Raw genomic sequence first — 16,488 nt, forward strand, 5'->3', positions numbered from 1 at the left:
GCAGGAAAATCAGCAACATGAGTGAGAGCGAGGCTCAGAAAAAGCTAGAACTGCACAGATTGCAAATGGCTGAGAAAGAAAATGACGGATGGAATTAAAACAAATGGAAATGGAGGCAGAAACAGCCAGGGAGGAGGCTGCTCACAAGAGAGCTATGGAGGCAGAGGCAGCCAGGGAGGAGGCTGCCCATAAAAGAGCCCTGGAGTTAAGAGACAGAGAAATACAGGGCCAGACTGAGGCCCAGAAGCATGAACTGGCTGTTATGGAGTTGAAGAGACAAACCCTCCAGCTGCTGGCTCCACTTGCCCAAAAATCCACAAATGGGAGCGACTGTGTCCTCAGTATGATGAATCCAGTGATATTGCCGAATATTTCATCACCTTTGAGAGACTGTGCACCCTCCATGCTATCCCTGAAGATCAAAAGATGACCACCTTGATAGCAAAATTGACTGGCAGAGCTCTAGACATATTCAATAAGATGCCTATTGATGATGCTTCAAACTATGGTAAATTTAAGGAACTGATTTTGAAAAAGTTTCAGATTACACCTGAAATCTACAGGGTTAAATTCAGGAGTCCTAAGAGGGGATCTGGACTGAGTAATGTGGCTTATGTAAATGAAATGAGAGATTTGATAGATAAGTGGGTGAGGGGGAAAGGCATGACAAGCTTTGAAGGAATGTGTGATTTGGTTACTCAGGAACAATTACTGAATATGTGCAGTGATGAGGTAAAACAGTATTTCTGGGACAAAAAGGTGAATGCAGTGGATGAATTAGCTGAGTTTGCAGACTCTTATGAGCAAGCACAAGCTGCAATTAAACATAAACCACTGGCAGAGGGGCACAGGGTTGGGGGAAAGCAGAATCACCGTTTCACCCCTGGGAAAAAGGAGGCTGGGCGGTCACCTCCCCATTCCCGTTACTCGTCCCAAATCTCCGGTACGAGCAGAGGAACCAAGAGGTGCTATCATTGTAAGTCCACTGAGCACCTGAGGAATAATTGTCCTTGGCTAAGAGGGAACAGGCAGCAGGCAACACAGGAAGCTGCTGCTTCTCAGAGCCCAGCTGCTGCCTCTTTCCACACAGGATTTGTAAAGGTGGCTTCTACCCAACCAAGCTGTGAGCAGGTGCCTGCTGTTAAACTGAATGGTAAATTACTCGTTGGGTTGAGAGATATGGGTGCTTTATGCTAGATATGCCACGTAACATGTCTTTGCAAAGGTTATGATCCATTGAATCTATTCATCCTATTCATCCGCACGTCTCATTTTTATAGCTGAAGTTAGGAGCGTTGGCTCTGGGCTTGTATTTAAAGTGTTTGCTGTAGAAAGCACCTAAGGCAGATTTGGTCAAGATAGTGTGAAGGGGTTATCCAAGTAATTGGGAGTATTTAGCTAACAATGGACTTTGGGAGACGCCAATCCACATCCGAGCTTTCCTGGGATTCGGAACGCTTGTGAAATCTCCAAAAAGAAAGCGGTATCTGGACAAAGAAAAGCCCAGAAAAGGATTGGGCCAATTTCTGATTCATTTGCAGATGAGCCACATCTCAATAAGAAAACCTGCCAAACTACTGGGAGCGGCAGAAAAATGTCATCATGCCCAAGCTGTATCAACTAGCACAACTTGTACTGGCAGTTCCGGCAACACAAGTGAGCGCTGAAAGAAAATGTCCAGGCCTCCAATGTGTCCTTCCACTGCAGAGGTCCAACATAACAAAGCAACTGTTTAAATACGTTATCTGAGGTTGTTCAAACAGTTTGTTTAGGAAAAACTAATTGTGTTTATTTGACAACACAAAAACAACCGGACAATTCATGTAAACTTAAAAAATAAACAACCAGTCAAAACCCAAAACCGTTTCCATCTGAAGTTGCAGTTCTCTTTTTTGAATTTACCTCCACTGAGATTGAAACAGGAATTGAACCAGTAACTGAACTTTTACTTTTGTTTCTTTGGGTGACAAGAACCAGAAATGAAACCGGAATGGAACTGAACCCAAACCAGAACCAAACCAAAATAAATACCAGTCGGGCTCCCTGCCTACTGTTGCTAGCAGTGACTCTGGTTTCACACAGAATCCTGCACAGAAATCAGAGCAGGGCCCTGTTCAGTCCTGTGAACATCAAACATTTAACATTCAGGAGTCAGATCCCCAAAACAATGAGATTGTGCCCTACCCCATGGGCTGGGGGAGTTGCCATTGTATCTCTCACCGTCCCCTGCCCTCTGGCTCTGCTCCCCAGCCAGTCTCCGCTTGCTCCATATTCTCCCTCCAGCCCCCCCACAGCCCCTCCCCCATGCCCCCTTTCCTTCCCTTTATCAGACACTCAGAGTTTCCCTCTAGTCCAGCTCTGCTCCCCTTAGCGCCAGAATTTTCCCTCTGCCCCGATTCCTGTGCGTTTCCCCAGCCTCCCTCCAGCGGCCCCACATCCCCCGGCCCCCTCCATCGTGCCGCTGGAGGACAAGGACTGCTCTAAGGAGCAGATTCCTGACTCAAATGGGGCTACAAGAGCATCTGGGAGCAGCAGTAGCCAGGCATCCCCAAGAGTCCTGTCCCCGACCATATGGGGGTCTTCACGATCAGGTGCCCCATCAGGGGATCGGAGACGGATGGGATTGGAGCTGAGCCCAGACCCTGCAGAAAAGCCCCGGTATCTAGCTCCCTTGCTGGGTCCCAAGGCCATAGACACAGTCAGCCAGATGGGTGGGTGGTGGACAGGCTCCCACTCCTGGCCCCGGCCTATATGTCTGTGTGGAGTCTCCTGGGATCAGACCCCTCGGACTCCCAGTGGGAGCGGAAGGTGGTGGTAAATGCGGGGACATGCCTGGGGTGGCGAGACCCTGGGACAGAGAGAACTCTTGTCAGGCCCCAGGGGGTGCAGCTGCAGATGCTGAGGGGCTGTGTGACCTGGGTGAAGGTCCCCGGGATGAAGCCCCTCGCCTTGCCTATGGCCTGGATCCCTGTGCAGACCCAGGAGGGGTCGGGCTGGCTGGTCGTTGGGGTTCTCCAGGATATCGGCTGTGAGGTCCTGTTGGGGGGTGACTCTGTCTCTTTGGTACAGGATCCAGGCCCTGCTCCTGTAATGGCCGAGGATTTGAATTTGAATCCAGGGAACAAATTGGCTAAGATGGAAATGGTCGGTGAAAATGCAAATGACTTGGCTCGCAGGGGGGAGGGGCTGCTGGGCTCAGGATACCTGCCTACCTGTAACCAGACCCCTGGGGCGGAGTGGGAGGGAGAGATGCTCCCCGCCCCCCTGCACACCAGAGAGGGGGCTCGAGCTCGCTGCCTTCCCTGACTGGGACAGCAAGGGCAGCGCTGAGCATGGTGGGAGCTGAGACCCCAGCTGAGTGGGGGGACACAGGCAGGGCAGGTCGGCTGCCAACCAGGTTTGCCTGGTTCAGACGTGCTGCTGGGAAGTGATTACACAGCAGGGAGGGAGCTACCAGGGACAGGGCTCGGGGGGCTGTGACCCCAGGCCGAGCCAGCGAGAGGGAGCAGGTCCCACTCCCTCCCCCAGCAGCTGAATTCCAGACCGAGCTGCAGAAGGATCCCTCCTTGGAGAAGCTGAGGGAACTTGCTGAACACAGTGCTCCAAACCCCCTTGGGGAAGGCTGCAGGGACAGAGTCCTGTGGGAGAAGAGATTCCTGTACCGGGAATGGGCTCCCCAAGGGGAAGTAGAACTGTGGGGAAGCGGGAGGCAGCTGGTGGTGCCCCAGAAGTATCGCCGCAGGCTATTGTACCTGGCCCACGATGTCCCTCTCTCGGGACACCAGGGGATCCAGCGCCCCAGGCAGCCGCTGCTGCAGAACTTTTACTGGCCCGGAGTCTGTGACGCCGTCCAGCAGAACTGCAGGTCCTGTGACCCCGGCCAGAGGGTGGGGAGGGCCCGGGATAAGGGTGAAGCCCCCTTGAGACCCCTGCCCAACATAGAGGAGCCTTTCCATAAGCTGGCTATGGACGTAGGGGGGCCCCTCAGCAAGGCGACCCGGTTGGGGAAGAAATACATCCTGGTGGTGATGGATTTTACCACCCGCTACCCGGGGGGATCTGTCCTCCACCGAGGCAGACACCATGGCAGACGTGCTGCTGACCATCTTCAGCAGAGTGGGAGTTCCTAGGGAGGTCCTTACAGACCAGGGGTCCAATGTCATGTCAGCCCTGCTCTAGGGCTTGTGGGAGAAATGTGGGGTCTGGCCCACCTGGGCCTCTGCATATCACCCTCAGTCCAACGGGCTGGTGGAGAGATTTTATGCAGAGGACTTTTATGAATCAGCATCCGCAGGGGCTGGGACAAGTACTTGCCCCACCTGTGGTACAGGGAAGTGCCCCAGGAATCCACACGGTTCTTCCCTTTCGAGCTGCTGTATGGGAGGAGAGTGAGGGGACCCCTGGACCTGGTAAGGGACGGTTGGGAGAAGGGGGAAGACCCCCTGGTGGATCTCTTCCCTGAGATGGGAGCCAATCCTCCCAACAGGTGTCCCCCGTTCAGAGTGACTGGGAAAACAGCCCAGGACCTGGAGAGAGAGGTCAAAGACATGCTGGCTTTAGAGGTGAGCCAGCCGTTCAACAGCCCATGGGCCTCACCCGTGGGGCTGGTACCCAAAAAGGATGGGTCGATCCGATTCCGTGATGCTGATGCAAGCCGATGCTAAGGGGCAGAGACACCCCATCGGGTACCTGAGCACAAAGCTGCAGCAGTATCTATTTGAGTGGCGCTTTACTGTGTATACTGACCACTCTCCTCTGACGGGGCTGATGCCGAGCTGCTGGGGACGGAGACACCTGTTCAGAGGGTGTCCAAGGTCAAGATGGGGGCTCTTAACTGAGAGAGCCCGAATCGCAGCCCTCCAGACTGGAGTTCTGGGAGACCTGTTCTCAGTTTGAACCCCAGGGGTATTGGGGTGGCAAAAGGGCACGGGCCGCATAAACCTTCCCAAATGCAGCCTGCGAGTGCCATCAAGCACACTCGATCTCAGGGAGGGCGTGAAACTGGAAGGGCCTGGTGTAACTCCCACCAAGGAACAGGAGAGGTGCTGGAGCATCCATGGGAACGTTGGTGGGTTCGAACTTCCCCAGGTCACTGATTAAAGTGACCCTGCTCAGTTCAGTCTCGAAGGGGGGAGAGATGTGACGAAGTGGGAATGTTCTTAATGTTTTCTCTGAGTGCTGTGTGGGTGCCTCAGTTTCCCCTATGCATTTCTCGAGTGTCTAGGGTGTGTGATTGTTGCAGGACCCTAGGGGGCCAGTGTGATGCTGTCTGCACAGAGAATGGCCGACACCCTGTCTCCTGGCAACTGATGGCCTGGGCCCCTCCCCTGCAAAGGTGCCAACTGAAGGTGTTGGAGAACAAAGGGATCAGGAGACCTCCTGGCCCGGGGAAAGAGACAAAGGGAGAGGAGGGGCTGGAGAGTTTCCAGTTTGGAGCTGGCTGGGAAAATGGAGGGGAGCCCAGATAGGGCTCTGGCCTCCCAACAGAGCTCTGGCCCCCCCAGGCCCCCCAAGATGGTCCTGACTGAGGGGATCCTGTTGTCTGTACCTGCAAGACCTGTCTTGGACTGTGTTCCTGTCATCTAAATAAACCTTCTGTGTTACTGGCTGGCTGAGAGTCACGGTGAATTGCAGGAAGCCGGGGGTGCAGGGCCTTGTCTCCCCCAAACTCCGTGAACAATTTGCACTCTCCCTAACCACTGGACTATCAAGTCATTCGTGCTCTCTTCTCGGCACATTCCTTATATTCAAATACTTATACCAAGTAGAACAGCGTCAGCGTGACAGACGGATTAGACTCACATCAGAATATCCCATAACCCAGTGGTGAGGACGCTCTCTGTCTGGTCAAATTCCTTCTTAGGGGGCAGAGAGGGGAATTGAACCTGTGACTGATGTGGCGATTTCCTGCAATATCCTTGAAAAACTTTCCTGTATTCAGTGTCCGTGATGTTGGCGAGGATTGTATGTAACCTGCCTAGCAGGGAAATGTGACAGGTATAAGACCTGGAAGTTCAAAAGACTATGTTGAAACCATGCCAAACAAACACAGGCTTTTGGGACAGGGAGTGTAAAGTGGATTTCCTGGGGAGTCCCCAGGGACAGGTTAATGCAAATGACCCAGGTCCGGTTATGCAAACACCCAGCTTTTGAAACTGCCCCGAGGAGAGTCCTTGTCTGCTGATTACTGGCTCCAGAAGGCCAAGATCTAAGGCCTGAGCTGCATGAAGAAATGGCTGCTTTGCATGGTCTTTGCTCCGATTCTGTATGTAAGGCTCCGTCTACACTAGAAACGTTAAAGCGCTGCGGCGGGAGCGCTCCCCCGACAGTGCTTTGCAGTGGAAGTGTGGTCGTGCAGGAGTGCTAGGGGAGAGCTCTCCCAGCGTGCCTGGTAATCTGCCTCCACGAGGGGAATAGCTCCCAGTGCTCGGAGCCTGTCCACACTAGCCCTTTAAAGCGCTCAGACTTGCTGCGCTCCGGGGGGGTGATTTTTCACACTCCTGAGCCAGCAAACGAGAGCGCTATAAAATGTAAGTGTAGATGAGCCCTTAGGCTTTGTCTACACTATCAACCTTAAAGCGCTGTGTAGTTGTGGCACCAGCGCTGAGAGGGGCGTAGCTAGGGGCCGTGACTACACTGGTATTTTAGAGCCCTGAAACTTGCAATGCTTGGGGGGGGGGGGGGTGTCACACCTCTGAGCGAGAAAGTTGCAGCGCTGTGAAGTGCCAGTGTAGACAAGCCCTAAGACAGATTTGAGCTTGTAGCCATGGAGAAAACCCAGCTGTGGGGTTTGAAGGGCTGATACCTACCAGTGGCCAGGAGGCTGCAGGGAACAGAGAGAAGGAGAGAGCTCCTTGTCCCTCCCAGCAGACGGAGGAGGGCAGGGTCTTCTCATTTCCCACCCACCTACTAGGCACAGGCTGAGGTGGGGAGCAGAGCTCTGGGCAGGGAACAGGGACAGGAATCCCAGCACCTCCCCTTTATATTTCACTGCAGTCTCTGCCTAGGGGGTTCAGGCTCCAGTGCTCTGCTCTGTTTTCCCAGCTCCGTCCAGGGGGTTGTTTCCAGTTTCAGAAATGGGGGAATGTTCACACGCTCCCAATGGGTCTGTTCATAAACCAGGCCCTAGGCTGAGCATGTCCCAGCAGGTTTATCAGTCCCTGCCCCCCACACCTCACCGTGAGTGTTTCCTGCCCCTCCCCCTCTACAACAACCCTCCCCAGCAGCTCCCCCAAAATCCCCTACCTGAGCTGGATCCACCACAGCCATTTCCCTGCCCCGGCCCCTAGGAAGATGGGACGATCTGGAGCAAAACGGGGTCGTTATTCTGCAGCCTGTCAGGGTGAGAAGGGAAGTTCGTGAGGTTTCTGAATGAGTGTTAGTCCATTTCACACCCCGATTCCCCCAGGCTCTGTCCCTGTAGACAGACACTCTAGACTCTGCCATGCTGGGAGAAGCCTCAGTGACGTTATTACACTCTCCCAGGAACAGAGTCTCTGAGCCAAACGCCAGAAAAGAGCAGAATCAAAGGAGCCACTTTGGGGGATCCCCCGACACTGTCCCCAGAACAGCCCATTCCCTCAGCAGCGCAGGGACCAGGCAGAGGCAGGAACTGGCTTTTCCTCTCTCTGCCCCTCCCCTCTCCCAGTTAAGTCACTGCCCCGGGGGGCTGCAGGGAATGGAGCTGGGCAAGGCTGGGTGCCCGGAACCGCCCTCCCCACTGATTGCTCCAGCTGCCCCGTCCAGTCTCTCCCCTCTCCCTCCTGCACTAAGAGCTGGTCACTGTCCTGCATTCCCGTGGGCGTTTCCTTGCCAATAGCTACAGCCACTGCTAACGGGGGGGGGGGGGGGGGCGAGGGGGGGTGAGCCTGGGGGTGTCGGGGGCAGCAGCTCTGGGACTCTCAGACACCCGGGAACAGACACAGTGTGAGGAGGGGCCCTCCTGCCCCCAGGTGTCTTATCACCTGCAGGCTCTGGCTCAAGAGTTGATGCCAGCAGAGCTCAGGGCTGCCCCAGGGAGGAAGTCCCCCCAGCTGGGCACAGGGGGGCATTAGTGATGGTCTGTCCCAGCCCAGACCCCACTCGGCAGCAGCAGCTCCTCAGCCCAGGCCCCCAGATCCCAGCAGAGGCAGCAGCATCTGCCCCAGGAAGCCCTGCGAGCTCCAGGGCTCCAGTATCCTGAGCTCAGAGAGAGACGGACACCGACTCCTCGGCCTGAGCAATGACCAGAGCCTCTGCTGGGGGCAGCTAACAACCGAGCCTCCCTGCGCTGCACCCGCAGCCCCCAGGGACAGTCAGGCTGATGCTGATCTCATTTGCCCCTCTGGACCCATAGCGGAACCGGAGACCCAGTTCAACCCGGGATTTCGTACATGAACCAGAACCGAATCTCACCCATGCATTTGTTTTACCGACTGAACCAGAACTGAACTGAACAAAAAAAGGGGGAGGGGGGGTAGAGGGGCTGTTACCAGTTAAAATAAAGATTCAGTATTTTTTACGCTCATTATTTAAAAAAACCCAAAACCCTACATATAGTGAGAAGAGAAGGGGGCCAGCCCACAAGTGCAGGCTTGGGAGCTGTCTGCACACTAGGGGAGACAGAAGGGGGCCCAGAGGTAGAGTTGCCCCCCTGAGGAGAGAAGGGGTTGGATGCTCCCTGGGCCCTGAAGTTCACAATAACTCTTCAAGCCCAAGGGCTCCCCAAACCTCTCCCCTTGACGTGCCTCCTCCCACCATCCCCACCCCTGGGGCAGCTCCTCCCTCCAGTTGCCCCACTTGAGGCAGGGTTCATGCTCCAAACTCCCTTCCCCACTGAAGCCATCTTCAGGGCCCACTCCCAGCCCCCCAGGACACTGTCTGATACCCACCTCCAATCCCCCAGCCCTACCCCAGAAAAATATGTTTCTCTCATACATATTATGATGGGACCCCCAGGGTGCGCCTGGGACTGTGGGACCGCTGTGCCCCTGATCTCTCTCCAGCCTGGGCTGTCTCCCACAATGCCCTGCTAGTGACCAGCAGCAAACCCCTCCAGGAGCTGTTATCACTCAGCACAACCGCATGTGGAGCCCCAGCCCCACCCCCACCGAGATGGCATGAACGCTCCCAGAGCCGCGCGTGAATCACATTGGGAAAGGCACCAGCCAGATCCCCCCAGCTCCCAGCCTTGCACCTCAGGAATAGACAGTCTTGCACTGCTCGAGATGAGCAATGCAGATCTGTTAACTGGTTCACCACTTCCTCGATGGAAAGTGGATGTACAGCAGCCTTTGCAAACCTGAGCAATTTGCCACACACTTCATACAAACTCCCTGGTGACGAGAAACAGTAAAACAACTGTATGGACTCTAAAAGATAGAGTTGAAGTGATATTATGTGATAGGTAAAAAGCCAGAGTTAGTTACCAAAGGACGCGGTCTAAACTCTCAACCCTATTAGCAAAGGTGAAAGTAGGCCGGGGCGCCCGGTGCAGCACCGCGGTAAGAGAGTGGCTGGCTGGAGACAGGGCTCTGGACGCAGCCGGACGACCGGTAAGGTTTCCGTACTGGTGCTGGGCATGGGCGGCCCACCCCTCCCATTCTGCCCCCCTTCCCCTTCTACCCTCCCGTATAGGGTCCCGGACCACCACCCCCCGTGGCTCCCAGCCCCATCGCTGGATGGCCAGTGGCGGGGGGGGGGAGGGTGCAGTGCGGCCACAGCACCCCCAGGCTCCAGCCACAGGGCTCAGGCAGCGCAGTCCATGCCACCCTGGGGGGTCTGGTGACCGCACTTCCATACCCACGCTCCCCACACACACCGCCACCCCCTGCCCTGAGCCTGCCTGAGCCCCCACCCCATGGCATCCTCCAACCCCCTGCCCAGACTCCTGCACCTCCCCACACCCCCCAATCCTGAGCTCCCACACATGCCCCAATCCCTTGCCCTGAGCCTGCCTGAGCCCCCCCACACACATTCCCCAACCCCCTGCTCCGACTCCTGCACCTCCCCACCCCCCATCCTGAGCTCTCCCCCCAACCCCAAGCCTCCCCGGGGGGGGGGGGGGTGCGATACGACAGTACCTGTAAGAAATTTAAGTTACTTTCACCCCTATTAAACTAGGCAACAACTAGACTAAGCCGTTTCTCTCACCCCACTGGATATTGCAGTCCTTAATACACAGATTTCACCCTTGAAATCTGGGCCAGTCCCCTCACTTGGGGTCTTCAGAGTGTCCTTGTTGCTTGCAGCGCCGGTGGGTGAAGGGGAAAGGCCCAGCATGGGCCCCTGTGTTTGGTGTTTCTACCCTTAGTCCCTGTGCTTGGAGAATACAAGTCCAGACATGTTTGGTGAGTACTGCTGAGTTTCTAAGCAAGGTTGAGCAATTCTCCCTGGTGTGGCCTCATGCAGGTGAGTCATTGCATTGTGACTCCCTTGCTGGACGGTGGCTGGTGAGTTCTGTTTAACAGCACCCGTCCAGGTGTTGGTACCTCCCTTGCCATTATCTCTGGGCGCCTCCCAAACCCACGGCATATTTTAGTGACAACCATAGAACACAATCTCATAACTTCACATGCACTAAAGATATACATATTCTGCTGGAACAGTGTCTTTCAGCCAATCATAACCTTTCCCCTGATACCCCACGTGGCATGCTTTATATGCAATGTCACAGTTCTGCACAGATGAGGAAATACGGGAGTCCGAGGGTGTTCCCCCAGGTATAGAATGTCACACCTTTATCTCGATCCTAGATGTCAACCCCCACTACCAGCAGAGGACAAAGTCAAGGCAAAATTTCATTACACAGATCCAATGTCAGACAGGTCTGAAATTGAAAGATGAAATGGACATTCGGAACGCTTGTGAAATCTCCAAAAAGAAAGCGATATCTGGACAAAGGAAAGCCCAGAAAAGGATTGGGCCAATTTCTGATTCATTTGCAGATGAGCCACATCTCAATAAGAAAACCTGCCAAACTACTGGGAGCGGCAGAAAAATGTCATCATGCCCAAGCTGTATCAACTAGCACAACTTGTACTGGCAGTTCCGGCAACACAAGTGAGCGCTGAAAGAAAACGTCCAGGCCTCCAATGTGTCCTTCCACTGCAGAGATCCAACATGACAGAGCAACTGTTTAAATACGTTATCTGAGGTTGTTCAAGCAGTTTGTTTAGGAAAAAATAATCATGTACATTTGACAACAGAAAAACACTGGGAAAACTCTTGTAAAGTTAAAGTTGCAAAATAAATAAATGATCAAAAGCCAAAACTGTTTGCATTTGAAGTTCCAGCTCTTTTGGGGATTTACCTCCACTGAGATTGAAATAGGATTTAAACCTGTCACTGAACTTCTATTTTTGTTTCTTTGGGTGGCTTGAACCAGAAATGAAAGGGACCACACTGAATGTAACTGAACCGGATTCAAACCAAACCAAATACCAGCTGGACTCCCTGCCTGCTCCTCCTACCAGTGACTCTGGTTTCACACAGAATCCTGCACAGAAATCAGAGCAGGACCCGGTTCAGTCCTGTCAACCCCAAACATTTAACATTCAGGAGCCAGACACCCAAATACTGAGAATGTCAAATACATCGAAGACTAAATTGGAAGCGGGGTGTGTGTTGGTGGGGGGAATATTTGCCTTGTAAATTCTGAGCCCCATGCCCCATGCTTGTTTGACCTCACCTAGGGAAAAAGATTCCCACTGGCTGCTGGCCGGTGCAGCCCCTCCTACCCCATGGGCTGGGGGAGCTGCCATTGTATCTCTCCCCTTCCTCCTCCTGCCCTCTGGCTCTGCCCTCCCCAGCCAGTCTCTGCTTGCTCCATAGTCTCCCTCCAGCCCCCCCACAGCCCCTCCCCCACAGCCCCCCTTTTCTTCCCTTTATCCCACACTCAGAGTTTCCCTCTAGTCCAGCTCTGCTCCCCTGAGACCCAGAATTCTCCCCCTGCCCCGATTCCTGTGTGTTCCCCCAGCCTCCCTCCAGCGCCCCACATCCCCTGGCCCCCTCCCGCCCCCTGCATCCCTGTTCCCCAATTCCTGCCCTCTCCCAGATCCCTGGTCACCCCCCTCCCTCCCCCTCCTACAGCCCTGTTCCCCAATTCCTACCCCCTCCCACATCCCTGTTCCCCAATTCCTTCCCCCTCCCACATCCCCCTTCCCCCTCCCGCCCCCTCCCACATCCCTGTTCCCCAATTCCTGCCCTCTCCCACATCCCTGCTCACCCCCTCCCACATCCCTGTTCCCCAATTCCTGCCCCCTCCCAGATCCCCAGTCACCCCCAATGCCCGCTGGCTCAGAGCCCCCTGCTCTGCCCCCTTCCGGCTCCCCCCCCCCCCCCGGCTCTCCACACTTCGCTGCCCCCCCCCCCCCCGAGGCTGCCCCACCCCTGCAAACCCTGGGATCTGCAGCCGCTTCCCTCTGCCCGAGGCCGGGACCCGGGGGGGGTCTCACCTTCTCCCCACGCGGGGCACTGCCGGGGGGGCTCGGGGTCCCAGTCAGGGGGGCCGGGCCGGGGTCTCTGCCCGGGGAGAGTCTCTCGGGGGGCGGGGGGGCAGCGGCCGGGCCGGGCTGGCGAGGAACGTGGGTTGCACCAAAACAAAGAGTCGCTGCAGCTCCCGCAATTCACTTCCTGCAGCCGGGCTGTGCCCCGGATGGGTTGTACCGGGTGTGTCTGCGTGTGTACACACACTCACTCACACACACACACACACACACACACACACACACTCACTCACACACTCACTCTCACACACTCACACTCTGACTCTCACACACACGCACACACACTCTCACTCACTCTCACACACTCACACTCTCTCCCTCACACTCACACACACTCACTCATACACCCAGTCACACATACTCACACTCACACACACAGTCACACACACACACTCACTCACTCACACACCCACACACGTTGTGTGATGGGATTGCACCGGGCAGGGTCGGTAACAGCCCCGCTGTCAGTCACTTCTTTGTGTGCATTGTTATTGTGTCTTTGTGCGAGTTAATCCGATCAATCCAAAGGATCTGCTGCATCCCCTCCCTGGGCCTCCGGCTCCAGGAGCCCCAGTCCCTGGACCAGGCGTGGGCAGAGAAGGCCCCGTGTCAATGGGGGACACAGAGCAGACACCCAGATTGGACATCTACAGAGATCTGGGCTATTTCCCAAGAGTTCCCAGTATTACCCTGGGCCCCGGTCCACAGGCGGCGGCCCCGATCCCAGAGAGGCAGGGCCGTGTCCCGGGGCGCTGACTGGTGGGGTTCGCTCTGTCGGAGATGGAGCCAGGGGGAGGGTTTAGGATGTGCTCTCTTTTCTCCACAGCATGTTCACTGTCTGCTAGTGCAAGGCTGAGCTGCGAGCTAGGGCTGCTGCTCCTTCGTTCGGGTCATGTCCTTGTCGGTGCTGTCTGTGCCACCAGGTCAAATTAACCCGCCACTGGCCTGTGGGCTCCCTGCTGCTCCCCCTGCCAATGTCACTTCGCCTGGTAGCTGTTATTACCGTCTGTGTAGCCCTCCTTTGGTGCCATGCCACAGTTCGCTGCTTCTGCCTTTCCCCGCCCTACAGCCCCAGGGCAGTAAGCTGTGATGGATGGAGACATTCCCACCACCGTTTGGTACCTCTCTGCTCCCGGAGTAACAGACTGTGATGGATGGGGTTCGTCTAGCATCGTTTTCCCGTCTCGGCCTCTCTCCATCCTTTGGTCCAGGGCTGGTCAATTCTGATGGATGGGGACATTCTCATCACAATTTGCTACATCTCATATTTCCCTTCCTCTCTATTTTTCCCTAAAGTTGTGATGGAGACAGGGGGTGCGCCTCACAATTTGCTACCTCTCCCTTTGCCCAGCAATGCAGCATTGCCAGATTGGGCCAGATCAAAAATCATAAGTCCGACCCCCCAAAATCATGAGATTGGCCCCCAAATGATAACATGTTAATAGAAGTTGACATTGTGTTTTTAGGTCAGACTGGTGATGTTTGAACTCCCCCTGCCCATTGCTGGGGTGTGCGCATGTGACAATTAGTGTCGCCCACTCTCCCACATACTGGGTAGGGAGATTTTGGTCCCTGCTACGGAAGCTCTCAACCCCACATCTGCCCACCTCCTGCCCAGCAATTAATCCTGTCCCCCCAGTCCCTCATCAGTTCTGTCTCCACCCAACCCCACTCAGTTCAGACCCCCCCATGGGTGGTGTGTGAGCCCCCCCTTTGGGGAGGCTAGCCATGCAGCCCCCATCCCTTCCACCAAGCCCCCCGACACCCATTGGAGCCTAAGCCCCCCAACATACCTCCCCATCCCCGAGCCCTCCCAACATCCCCACCAGACTCCCCAGCCGCTGGAGCCCTGAGCCCTCCCCCCAATGGCTGGAGGACCCCCATCTAACAGCCCCGGGCCACCGGCCAGCCGCAGATTCAGCTCACCCACCTGCCCGCCGCCCCCAGTGTCAGGTCGCCCGCTGGCCGCATCACCGGGCTGCCTACTGACCCCAGCGTCGGATTGCCGGCTGGCCCCAGTGCCAGCCCGAGCGCTGGCCTGGTTACCTGCTGGCCGCAGCACCGGACTGCCCACCGACCCCAGCAGTGGGTGGCCAGCCAGCCTCAGCGTCAGCCCCAGCGCCAGGTCACCGGCTGCCCTCTGCCACCTGCTGGCCTCCAGCCAGAGCTGGACTGCCACTGGCCTGGAGAAGAGGGTGCAGCGCGGGCAGAGACCTACCAGATACTCCTGGCTTCTCTCTACTCCGTTTAAATCCTAGGAGCTTTTCTCTCTCCCCTCAGAATCTTCAGATGGATCTGGATTGTCCCTGAATCATCAGAAATTATTTGGGTGATTTGATTTTTATTTTTATTGGTGAACCAAAAAAACCCTCCCCAACATAAAAACAGACCTGTCTCCACTGATGACTGGAGAAGGTTTATGGTGTCAGAGATACCAAGGAAGTGGAGTCCCATTAATGGAGCCTGAGAATGTTTTATATTCAAACTCTGAAATGATTTGACCTCGTGTCTTCACTGATTTACACCAACATGAAACTGGGGTCACTGCCTTGGATTTTCTCTCACTGTGTGAAACCACCGGCTTTGGAGAAGGTTTAACTCACACAGAGACACCGATCCCAGAAGCTGCTAGCAGCAGCGGGTTCTGGGATTTCAAAATGCCACAGCATGGGAGAGCCGTGTGAGGACTAATGGAGCCACTGTGGCTGGTCCTTCATCCTGACACAGGGCAGCCCCACCCAGGGGTTAGCTTTCCTGCAATCAGGTGCAACCCCAAAGGGATCTGACATGGACCTGCGCTGCCTGGAGCGCTCTTGTGCATGAGCTCAGGGGCCACCCCGTGGTCAGCCCAGCGAGCTCCTCTAGTGCAGACCAGCAACATGGGAATTCAGAATCCCAAGGAGAAACTTCATCTCCCTGCTGGGATTGGGACCTATCTCAAGGAGTCTTTTCCTTCTTACAGGCTTCATCACTGGTAGATGCTGCTTGGGCCACAACAGCATGGTCTCATGGTTCGGGCACTGGCGCGGGCCTTGAGAAACCTGGGTTCTATTTCCCACCCTGCCACTGTCCTGTTGGGTGACCGTAGGCAATTAACTTCCCCTCTCCGAGCCTCAGTTCCCCCCAAGCCCCCACTCTGCATTTTTCTTCTCAGATTAGCTTGTAATCTGTTCAAAACAGGGACTGTCCCTCACACACTTTCATGCAGGTTCCATCAGAATCTAGGTCGGATCTCACCTGGGGTCTGTATCGGCTACTGGGATGCAAATAACAACAGTGATGATGAATGCTAAGATACAAACAGGGCCGGCTCTAAGTTTTTTGCTGCCCCAAGCAGCAAAAAAAAAGCGCCGCCCCGCCGAGCACCCCCCCCCCCCCCCCGCTGAGCGCCGCACCGCCGGAGCGCTCCCCCCGCAGAATGCTGTGCCACGCCGCGCCGTGCTGCCCCCCACCACCCCAAGATTGGCCGCCACTTACCAGGTGCCGCCCCAAGCATGTGCTTGGTGCCAGCCCTGGATACAAATCAGCGATGACAACCCCAGCTGTATAACTTGACATTCTCCAGCCTGAAGACGACCCTGTGACCTAGACCAGCCGGCAGGCTCTGTGATTTAAGCCTCGCTGATCATTTAACCGCATCTGTTCCATTAAGCGTCCCCTTAGTTCACCAGGGAGAGCTGGCTTTGAAAAGGATTCAGCTTCTCGGGTAAAAGTTTCCCACATTAAAAATCCCTCAGGTCTTCATTGTTTGCCCTTCCCGCCACCCAGCCATCTCATGTACTGTTTATAGCATCTCCCATACAGAGAAGGCTTTACAGAGCTGAACCTGCAGTGACACCCGTGACAGGCAACTTGCACCTGTCATAAAACCCAAAGCTGTTACTCCTTGAGCTGGACAGCAATTCCCTATCTTGTACTCCGGGAGGTCCTCCTCTGTGGGAACCATGGTGTGAGCTCCGTTTGCCCGGGACAGACGGCAAAGCAGACAGATGGGGGTTTAATC

General features: G+C 55.4%; 1 protein-coding gene across 5 annotated transcripts in view; it reads right to left on the reverse strand.

Moving 5' to 3' along the window:
- Nucleotides 1–12,892, reverse strand: part of LOC101942995 (zinc finger protein 436-like) — a 194,096-nt gene extending 181,204 nt beyond the window's left edge. Inside the window, exons 1-2 of one of the 5 annotated variants that reach the window (XM_065561214.1) lie at nucleotides 12,435–12,892; nucleotides 7,246–7,334 (exon numbers count right to left, since the gene is read on the reverse strand). In XM_065561214.1, the coding sequence (XP_065417286.1) occupies nucleotides 7,246–7,269 (24 nt within the window). In that variant the 5' untranslated portion in view covers nucleotides 7,270–7,334; nucleotides 12,435–12,892. Of the gene's footprint in view, nucleotides 1–7,245; nucleotides 7,335–10,131; nucleotides 11,769–12,434 lie in introns of those variants that run through there. The other 4 variants (XM_065561213.1, XM_065561211.1, XM_065561209.1 and 1 more) reach the window with 4 other exon arrangements.
- Between the last annotated feature and the right edge of the window lie 3,596 nt (nucleotides 12,893–16,488).

The sequence above is a fragment of the Chrysemys picta genome, chromosome 11 (genome assembly GCF_011386835.1).
Source record: "Chrysemys picta bellii isolate R12L10 chromosome 11, ASM1138683v2, whole genome shotgun sequence".
NCBI classification, from domain to species: Eukaryota; Metazoa; Chordata; order Testudines; family Emydidae; genus Chrysemys; species Chrysemys picta.